At 40.4% G+C, this 11,161-nt stretch overlaps 1 protein-coding gene across 2 annotated transcripts in view; it reads left to right on the top strand.

Moving 5' to 3' along the window:
• The first annotated feature begins 603 nt into the window (after positions 1-603).
• CAMK4 (calcium/calmodulin dependent protein kinase IV) overlaps positions 604-11,161 on the top strand; it is a 222,421-nt gene continuing 211,863 nt past the window's right edge. The window contains exons 1-2 of one of the 2 annotated variants that reach the window (XM_086684346.1): positions 604-729; positions 1,513-1,751. In XM_086684346.1, the coding sequence (XP_086540472.1) occupies positions 1,591-1,751 (161 nt within the window). In that variant the 5' untranslated portion in view covers positions 604-729; positions 1,513-1,590. Of the gene's footprint in view, positions 730-1,266; positions 1,752-11,161 lie in introns of those variants that run through there. The other variant, XM_025924388.2, reaches the window with a different exon arrangement.

Below are 11,161 nucleotides of genomic sequence, written 5' to 3'. Positions count from 1 at the left end.
TAGTTTTTATATTTATTTTTTCATTTCCAATCAACTAAGGATCATATTCCTATCACTATTTGGTGATTTTTTTTTTGTAGTTCACTAATATAGCATGAAAGGTTTTAAGAACCAGAAATAAATCAATAAATTATAGGAGAATATGGACTGTGTTTACCGTGTTATCAGGGATGGGAACACATGAGAAGAGTTTAGTGCATGTTGGAGGAAAGTAAAAAATAATAATAATACTGAAAGTAACACCTGTGAAGGAAAGGTTAAAGAAAGGGCCTCATAGTTATTTAGTCAGAAATAGGTGTGATGTAATAACTTTATAAAGATATATTACAGAATATGACTGATTGTTGTTTATCTTTGCTGAAATCTGGAAAGAAAAATTTCAAGGGTAGAAATATAAATGATATACATTTAACCAGTATTTGGAAGACTAGCCTGAAGGCTGGCAGACAGCCAGTGGAATGCCTGTGATGGGGCACATCTCTTGGGAGGAGGAAAGTGCTTTAAATGTAGCAATCTTCTCTGTCATGAATGGGAACAGGTCCTGCCTTAAGGCTTGCAGAGGGCCCTTCCAGACCTGTAATTCTCTGGATCATTTCTGTTCTAGCTTCAGGGTTGGGAGTGAACTAGAGGAGGCAAACACCTGCCCTTTCAGGAGCTCCAGCAGTGCTAAAGGAGGCAGTGCCAGTGGCAGCACCCTAGCATCTCATCCAACTGAAGACTCACTCAAAGGTGAGTCAGGTCACTGTGGACCCAGGTGCTTCCTTATCCTCCAGCTTTCCCTGGGGCCGGGCACAGGAGCCTTGGGAAATCGGCGACCACAGGGCACCCTCCCCAGCCGCCAGTATAAGCTTTGACAGAGGGACGCACAAGGGATGGCTGGTTAGCTGGTGTTAGGTGGGAGGGACTCGCCACCTGGACGCGCTCAGGGAGGGATGAGTGGCGCCAACAACAGTCAGGTCGCTTTCTCACCCTTCTGCTAGGTGGTCCAGAGCCCTGTGCTCCCAGAGAGCGCGGGGCGCCCGCCACTCCTGGAGCGAGCGTCCCACTGCGAGCGGTCCTTTCCAGGCTCCCGGCTCCCGCGGGAGGGCGCGTGGGATGATGCTCTGGTCCTCGTGCTTTCCCCAAGCTCCCGCATCCGGAGCCGCCCTTGCCGGCACCGCCGCAGCCACAGCCTGGGAGGGAGAAAGGAAAAAAGGGAGGGGGCTGGAAAGGCTCGGCGGAGGGAGGAGGGGACGTGGGGAGGGAGGGAGAGAAGGGGGAGGGAATCTCTCTCCTTTGCAGTGCCTCCGCCTCTCCTCTCCGGCTGACAGCGACCGGGTTCTCCCTCCACACCCTCTCCCGGTTCTTCGCCCCCTTCTCCACCCACCCTCCTTCCCTCCCTCCCTCTCGAGCGTGCAGGAGGAAAGCCGCAGCCTGCGCGCGGCCCAGGGCGCCGGGGGAGGCGGCGGCAGCGGCGGCGGTGGGTGTGTGCGTGTGTGTGAAGGACGCCACCTCTTGCTCCTGCGTTCGCAGGCGGCGGCGGGCGGCGGGGCTTCTCGCTCCGGCAGCGGCGGCGACAGTGGTGGCGGCTTCCGGAGTCCCGCCGCGAAGATGCTCAAAGTCACGGTGCCCTCGTGCTCCTCCTCGTCCTGCTCTTCGGTCACCGCCAGTGTGGCCCCAGGAGCCGGGAGCCTCGTCCCGGATTACTGGATCGAAGGTTCCAACAGGGATGCGTTGAGCGATTTCTTCGAGGTGGAGTCGGAGCTGGGACGGTAAGGCGGGGGGCGCCCTGGACGTGGTGGAGCCGCGCGTCCTGCGCGCGAGCTCGGGCTTCTGGGGAAGCCCGCGGCGCGCTCCGGGGGCTGTCCCTTTCTTTCGGAGGGACAGCTCCCGAAGACGCGGGATCCAGCCTCCCTGCCCTTTGATTTCTCCCCGCCTAGCGTCTAGGAGAGAGCTAAGCACGTTCCAGTTGGAGTCGGGTCTCTCTCGGAGCGCCCAGGCCGGTGCAGCTGCAAGCAGCAGCCTCTCTCCCGCCCTCTCTCCCTCCTCCTCGCCGGCTGCCACTTGCCTTGGGTGACAGCTCCCACCACACGTGGGCCCTCCTTTCCCGATTGGTGTCTTCGCTCACGATTATAGCTTGCCAGAGGGTCTTGTTTGTCGAGTTATTTTTTGGGGGTAGGGGCGGAGGGTGCGCCTCCAAACCGTGACAGAATTATTAAATTAGATTCTTCCTTCTTCTTCTCATCCAACTCTCCAAAGCAAGTGGCACTAGAAATTAAACTTAAATACTAGCTTCCCTGCAGAGTCTGCTCAGGAGTGAAGGGGGGAATGAATCATTTCAGAGAGTTGAAGGCAGAATAATGAACTAGTGTGGCTTTAAAGAAAAAGCAGCACATGAGGTCCAGGCAGTGGTAATTAGAAGAGTTCTGCTGCTCTTCTTTCATGCTGGAGTGATTTATTTAAATTATGTATGCAGAAAGCTATCTCTCTGGGGTTGCAGAAATGTCCCTCAATCCTCCTCTGAAGATCCAAACAGGTAGAAAGCGGTTGGCCGATGTGAAGATGCCATATGTTCTCATGTTTTTATCCACTGGAAATTGGTTTGTTTTTTTTTTTTTTTTCCCTTCTCTTCTTCCTTTTTCCTTCTTGCCTTTCTGTTATCCATAGGTAAAAATTCTTCTCCACACTGATTTTAGATCCAGGCCTTTTATGATAGGGAATCTGAAAATGTAATTTCAATGTTGACAAGTTGAAGCTTCTGTATTTAATACTTCTCTGCAATTTCATTTTCTACTCTCTTTTTGTTGGAAAGAGTTTAGATAAGAGCCCCCCCCCCAATTTTTTTAATGCAATTGGAGACCACAGTGCAGGATTATGGATGTTGGTACTTGGTGGGAATGTGTAAGGATTACCTACCCTGCCCCCCCTCCATTTGCCACTACTATTAATGGCTCGTGGAATACAGAAGGTGTGCAAGAAAGGCAAAACTTCAGAATGAAAATTTAATTGTCATTGTTTAAAAATGTTCTAAAATACTTGGGCATTGAACAGTATGTATATAAATAGCCTACTTTGATCAAAATTTTCATTGTTCATCTGAAGATGTGCTGTTGTGTGCATTCATTAGTAGGTTGGAAGTGAAGTGTCTCCTTTCAGTTTTGAATCTTACAATTGTGTGGTGAGCTGCACTGGAGCAGTGTAAATTTCTGATTTAAGAGATAATCTTCTTACAATTGTTTACGTGGTGTTTTAGAAACTGCCACCTCGTAGAGGAAGTGCCTCCTGGTGCTAAAGGGACTGCCCCACCACCAAATCTAACTGCTTTCTGAGTAAATTTACCCCAGAGGCCTCTAATTGATTCGGACTTATCATTAGCACATGATGTCTTTATGAATAGGGTTTGCTATCAGGAAACTCAAGAAATTTCCTTAATTTGAGGAATGGAAAAGTGGTTAGAAAAAAGAAATAAACTGCCAATTGTACCTGTCTATGGGATGGTAGACTTCATAGGGAAAACCTAAGGAACTTGAAGTTTATTAAAAAAAAAAAAAAAAAGCTTTGTGCTATAATTGCAGTAAAATTTGCAACACAAATATAAATCATTTATATATTGCTAAGATTCTCACTCTGCAAAGTTGTTTGATTACCTTGAAAATCACAGAATTAAAATATTTTGAGAGATCTAAAAATTCTTTCTCTTGCTGCTTTTTGGTAGTCATGTGTATTGGGTAAGTTCTCTGTAGCTGGCAGTATGGGCAAGGTGCATGCTTATTCCATTTGGCTGAGACTTTGAGAAATGTCACTTAATGATCAAAGTTATTTTTTTCAACAAGATAAGCCTAAACCTTAAAGCAACTAATGTTACAGATATAATTACTAAGAATCTATATAGCCAGAGAATGCAAAAAATTATAATTGTAGATATTGACTGACAAAAGTCCTCTTTCTTCCTCCACTCATGATAAAGTTGAGACTCAGTTGGTTTTAAGCCTTTACTCTCTTAACTCCCAGTCTTGGGCCAAATCTGCCTGACGTCGGTGATTCTAAGGCCAAAATAGTTAATTCATTAGTAACACAGTTGTCATTATGATGCTAGGGGAATAATGATCTTGGTGTTGTGGGGCGCCATTGTGGTTAGTTCCAGGGTGTAGACAGTCCCCACTAGATTAAGTTCATTTGTAAGTAGTCATTCCTCTGTTACAATTATCTGTTGCAAGCTGGTGAGTCCTGAATTAAGATTGGACATGTGACTATTAGGGAAACACACCCTGAGGATATATTTGGAAATTTTAGGGAGCTCAATAAAAGCTAGTTGAAGCCTCTGGATAGTGCTGGCAGCACTGTTTCACAGGTAGGGCAAGGCCATGTGATAGCTATTTTATTTTATTTTATTTTATTTTATTTTGTTTTGTTTTATTATTTTATTTATTTTATTTTATTTTATTTTATTTTATTTTATTTTATTTTATTTTATTTTATTTTATTTTATTTTATTTTATTTTATTTTATTTTATTCTCTCTCTAATATATACAGATATATATGGATAAGGGTGAGGAGTAGGGGTAAGAAGGATTATTTAAGAGTATCAGGCAAACTAATTTAATTTTTCTAAAATCACAGTTGAAAATACTGCTTTGTTTATAGAGTTTGTTAAAAAGTTTACAAAAACCTTGATGACCCAACACATTCAGTTCTGCTCATAAATATAAGTTGGCCATGATCCTTTTTAGGGCTCCCTATCCTAGAGAGCAGTTGGTCCTTTGCCCAGTGATTTGAGAAATTGGCATTTTAAAAGCTTTTCTATGGGAGAAAAGAGCCTGCCTCTCTCCAGATTCTGTCCAGTGGTTTGGCGCATGGAGGGACAGGATTTGGCCTGGGCTGCCCTGTGGTGGGGATTTGGCCTTGTGCATCCAAACCCATGTCCTGTTTTTAGTTATTTCCCACCTTGTGTTTCTCTCTGTAACAGGAGACTGAAAGAATGTTTGTAGCAAAACTAGATGTATCCCCATACACAAAAGTTTAGGGAAACCAAATGAAACATAATTAGTACAAAAGAAGAGTGTGTTAAATTATTTTGGGATAAATTTTTTTAAAATTTCCATTCTACTTAACTATAGTTTCTTTAGACTAGTGAATTTCAATTCCCACCCCCTCCTCCCCCCACCAAAACTGCTGTTCAGTTTAAGAGAGTACATTTATATGGCAACCGAGTTAAAGCAGAGTTTTATAGGATCCTTTGCAATATATATTATTGCTTAGGAACCAAACAGATTTAGATAGTGAGATATAGGTATGTATAGAATACAAAGTATGTGTGTATAGAATGGAAACAAGTTTCATAAAACAATGTATATTCTTATTACCAACAATGTAGTCTAATATTTCCTATTCTATGCTATTTGATTTTATTCTATTTCATTAAAAAATATTGGCTGAATCCACATGATTTCACATCTCACTAATGGATTGTGACTCAGTGTGAAAATGCTGTTTTAGGCCATAAATCTGTGTATGCCAGTTTAAAACATGAGGAAGACTCCTTTTGAAAAATGCCCTGCAGACCAACTAGTAACACTGTGTGGTCTCCATTTGCACATCTCTATAGAGAAAAGTTCTGTCTTTGTCTGCAGGTCCTCATTGGGTTTTCCCTTCCAAATATTTTGGAAAAACTCTAATGTCTCCCCAAGATATGCTGGGTGCACTATACTTTGAAATAACTGTGGGTGGGGGGTGGGGGGTAGGGGCAGGAGGCTAGGCCAGGAACACGGTCGCTGTATAGGGGAGGAATTCAAAGGCCTAAACACTTGTGTATTCCACTTGGTAACACTTAACCCTGGCCCTGGGTAATGGCCAGCTGATACTTCCTGTAAGGAAACATGGAAAGTATGCATTTTCTAACACAAGCATTCTAACCAGTGCTCCTGGCTGGTGAGGAACCAGATCCTCTCTTTCCCTTTCTCTCTCTTTGTTCGAGGCCCTTCCTGAGCCATTTTTAGCCAGTACTTCTCATACCCTTGGTTTTCCCCCCACAGTGTCCTTTAGGACCCCACAGCAGATCCAGAATATACTGCTGGTTACGGATCTCTTGCTACCCACACTGTGCTTAATGTCTTAAGCTGTTTTGGGGATCTGACTAGAAATTAAAAATATAACTGTTCAGTCCCTCTGTTGTTCTCTGTGCTTCCAATTCTTTTCTCATGCAGTTGACTCAGGAGCATGGTGAGAGGCGAGATTGCAAGTGGGAGAGTAGAAAGCTGGACTGCACATGCTTGAACACTGACTGTAAGCTCCCAGAAGGTAGTCTGTGGATTTGGCTGCCTCACTGTCATGTGCTCAGTGCCCAGCACAGTGCTCATTACTCAGCAGGTGCTCAACAAATGATTTTAGAGGGAGTGAGTGAATGATAATGAATTGGGCCAGGCACAGGGTACATGACCCTAGGGAAAGGGAAATCTGGTGGCTTGTTTATCTTGTCCCTAAAATTTGTGCAACCATAATCTCACTGTGTGCTGGTTTTCTTTCTTCACAGTGGGAGTCCTGATAACTGTCACCTCTGTAGCTTGTAGGTGTTGAAAATAATGCTGCTTTTCTGTTGGCAGAGAGCTTTGTGGCTCTGAAATGAAAGGGATTCAGTTTCACCTTCACTATCATTTTACCACAGGCATCTCAGAATTAGGAGTTAAATCAACTTGAATGTAAAGGCATAAAATGCCTCCAAGGTATTCTAACCACTAAAGTTAATACATAGTAAATGCTAAATTTGGAAATATAGTCATTGTAAAGAGCCTCAAAATTAAACGACGACTATGATAGGGTCATTACTTTAAGAATACACTAGTTTTCCATGTTTAAATACAGTTACAGAGTAAAAATAACTCCTAATTTGAAAAAAAAAATAAGTCACAGGTGCTATTTACTGCTAAACTGTTCTAGGGAACTTTACTTGAGAAAAAAAGAGAGACAGAAAGAGAAACAAAACACTAACCACAAAATAGCTTCAAAGAACTTTCTTGTAAACACTTTACACTCAGAATAAATGTCTGTATTATGTGTTTGCAGTAATACATTTGAGAATAAAGTGCCAAATGATAGTTATTTCAATTACTAGTTGTTTTATGTCAATGTTTTTTGTTTGTTTTGGTTTGGTTTTTTGTCTAGCTTAAAAAGTAGTTCTTTAAAAAAAAAAAAAGGTCTGCTTACACTCCCTTTTGGGAAAGCTAACATAGCTAATATATCCAATAAAAAATTGAATTTTTTAAATTTCAAGGTCAGGTTTATTCTGCAAAATATATTTGAGTCCCTGAACCATATAAATCAGGCCAAAGAATAACTTTAAGTGAAATCATGAAATTAATAGCTAGCTAGAATCAAGGTTTTACTCAAATTAGTGTAGTCTTTTTTTTTGTTCTCTTGGGTAAGGGTCATCTGAAAATCTCATAATTCCTGTGGCTTAATGAGGAAGTTAGATCTACATATTGAGAGTATACTGTTAACACATAAAGGATGTGGACTCTCCAATAAAGTCCATCTTTAAATTCTGAGTGCTAATTGGGGGCAGTGGGTGTATGGATGATATAAAACTGAAAGGTTTGGGTGGGAGATTTTCCTCAGTAATCTTACCAATGGCAAAGAGCATATAAGGTAAGGAGCAGTGCTGAACACAGGGTGATTTATAACAATTGACAAAGGATGGTACATGTAGAACTTTCTCTTTTCTCTTAGAGCAGGATTTCTTGACCTTGGCACCGTAGACTGTTGGGGCCAGATAATTCTTTCTGTGGGGGCTCTCCTTGCACTGTAGGATGTTTAATAGTATCCCTAGTCTCTACCTACTAGATGATAAAAGCAACCCTCCCTTGTAACCCCCAAGATATGACAAGTAAATATATCTCTAGATATATTAAGAACCACTGTTTCAGAAGCTTGAAGAACCACTTTTCTGTTAAGAACCACTGTTTCAGAAGCTTGAAGGTAGTCTCTTACGTGAGTTTCTTTAGTTATGTAGAAGGTTAACAAGGAGGCTGGTGGATTGAAATCTTTTGACTTTATTGAGTATCTGCTACAACCAAATGTTTCTCCCATTTCTATGTAATACCATTAAGATTTTTGTCGTATGTGCTTATCACCTGTGCTATAATTTGCTTAATATTTTTTGTCTAAAAATTAACCTAAATTTACTAATTGAGAGTACTTATTTTCATTAAATTGAAATTAAATTTCATTAAGTTGTATTCATGCCATAAATAGAAGCAAATTATAAAAATGAATTGCAATAAAAACAAAGCAGTTTTATTAAACTGGGGCTACAACTGTTTTTTTGCAAAAGGCTCCAAGCCTTAGGATTGTTCTCTCTTTGTTAAAAAGGGAGATTATCAAAGATTAGCAGTGGTAAAACCACAGTAGCACAAATTGAGGATTTCTTTGTGATGCAATCAGAAAAATGGAAAAAACAGTTGAAAAGAGAATGAGGTTCTCATTTTTTTATTCTTTGCTATTTAATTCGATGCCTTTGTGCCACCTAAAGACCTCTCTGTTACAGCTCTCACCTTTTGCATAACTATGAACTAGGCAATGTATGTTGGTAGTGTGTGTGGCACGGCAAGGGGGCTGGGTTATGAATGAATACGATGAGCAGAACACTATATATTAGCTTCCAGATGTGTAGTTTACAACAATAAATTTAATCTGAGATAAATAAGTAAAACTATATGAGATAGGGATCAGACAATCTCCGCAGTCTAAAGATGGAGTGATTAATTCCTACGGGGAGGGTTGCGGTGTCTTCATGCAAGGGGGTGAACCTTGAAATTCAGCAGGATTTTAACAGAGCTTTGGTGAAGGGCATACCAGGTAAAAAGTACATTCTAAGGAAAGGCAAAAACTGGCAGAAAAGTGCAGGATACACATTTTATTTTTCAAACTTTATAAAACATGACTATTGTCATGAAAGATAAAGTTGGGAAGGTAAGTTGATGTCAGGCCAAAGAGAGCCTGTAAAAAAAACATGACTGTGTCTTTATCAATTGAAAACCAAAATTGCAGATAAAGAGAAAGTAAACATTATGAGAACAAAAGGTGGCCATATAAGTAGCTGTATCTTGGGTTATGTTGTGGGACTAGAACTTGCCATTAACGCATGGTAAGAGGGAAGGATGGCTGGAGAGAAGGAGGGAGGGAAGGAAGGGAGAAAGACACCCACAACCTGGGATGAGATAAGAAAGGGGAAGTGTAGGATGGAAGTAATTGAGAGCAATTACCTAGACCTAATAAAGAGCCCCATAAAGGGACAGACAGTTAATATTTTAGGCTTGGTGGACCATACAGTCTCTGTGGCAATTCAACTCTGTGATGGCTGAGTGAAAACAGCCATAGACAACACAGAAACAGGTGCACATGGTGATGTTCCAATAAAACTCTATTTATGACCATGAAATTTGAATTTCATATAATTTTCACAGCACAAAATGTTATTCTTCTGATTTCTAAAATCCATTAAAACATGTAAAAACTATTTTTACGTTGCAGACTGTACAGAAACAAGTGACTGCCATATTAGGCTCTTGGCCTGTGATTTGCTGAACTCTGACCTAGAACAGTTAAGTTACAATCCTACTCCTCTCAGTAACCAGAAAATTTCAGGTTAAAATGATATGAAGACTTCATTTATTCAAGAAACTACCTTGAATCTCCCTTTCACTTTGAAAATGTCAACTTGATCTTAGTTTTTCAAGTGGGCACAAGTATTAAATGCAGACTCCTCCTTTTTTTACATCTGTTGAAACTGGAACAGTTAACAGTTTTTACGCATGTGGCAAGTTGGCTAGTTCCATTCATCATTTATGCCTTTGAAAATCAGTGTTCACATCCAGAGATTATTTCTTGGAGGATAATTTATTTCACATTTCATAATGAAATAGATTTCATGTTGCTCTTTCTTCTATTGTATTTGAAGTGACAGTGCATTACAAAATAATATGCTGGGACACCTGGGTGACTCTGTCGGTTAAGTGGCAACTCTTGATTTTGGCTCAGGTCATGATCTCATGGATTGTGGGATCAAGCCCTGTATTGGGCTCTGCGCTGACAGCACAGAGCCTGCTTGAGATTCTCTCTCTCCCTCTCTCTCTCTGCCCCTCTCATGCTCTCTCTCAAAATAAGTAAAACACAAAAAAATAAAAAAAGTAAAAAAAAAAAAATATGCTAAATAAACTGTTGATAAAAGATTTGCCCCTCACTAGTAAAGTGTAACTAATGAATTTCTCTGTTGACTAATATATTATCTGCGTATTGAATAATCCTTCTATGTGCCATGCATAAATCTCAGGTAGACTAATTAATGTCCTTTAAATTGAGACTCTGTTTAAATAAACAATCTTTTGAAAAAATAGAATTTTTCTTTTTTCTTTTGAGTAGACTTAAGAGCTAAACAAAAGCGGTCACTTATATTTTGAGTAAAATGGGATGCCCACATAGAGGGTGTGCTACAAGAAAGTATTAGAGAATCTATTTCTAAATTTTGCTTTTAATTTTTGCTTTTAGATATCTTAAAAAGCACATTACAGATGGGTTCAGTAGTACATGTATATCATCTGTGAGTACATAAATATACATAACTTGGGAGCATGTTCTTACAAACATCTTCTTGGATGATTATTAGATCAAAGAATGGTAGTCGTAAGTGGATACTAAATCAGTTTCTTTACTTATATTTAAATAACGTTCTATTTTATGAACATGACTTTAAAGCAGATATATAGATAAAAATGCAAACAAAAAAGAAAACATGTGGCAAGATGTGTCTTTGTGCAGAAAGAGGAAGTGGGTACATATAGGCACTTGTTATGCATTTTAAGACTATCTGATAAGAAGTTTTGATAAGAACTTACTGCATTTGTAACTAAAGAAGTCATATAGCAGAGAAGAGAAAAAGAATACAGCTTGCCCATCAAGCAGAGGGTTGAATGAATTTTGCTTTTCCTTACTGTTGAGCACCAAATTCATATTATTTGCAAGAACCTCAATTTTAATACACCTGTCTTCCTTCATGGTATATTTTACAACTGCTGTCGTAGGCAGCTGAGTGTTTGGTGGTCAGTGCTTGAAGAGTTGTGATCATTAGGGCTCAGATATTGAGTTTTAACCCTGTTAACAAATGCATTGTCATTACTTAATTACTTCTTA

The sequence above is a fragment of the Puma concolor genome, chromosome A1, assembly GCF_028749965.1.
Source record: "Puma concolor isolate L17-30 chromosome A1, mPumCon1.1.hap2, whole genome shotgun sequence".
NCBI lineage: Eukaryota > Metazoa > Chordata > Mammalia > Carnivora > Felidae > Puma > Puma concolor.
This window is presented reverse-complemented; position numbering and strand designations above follow the sequence as displayed.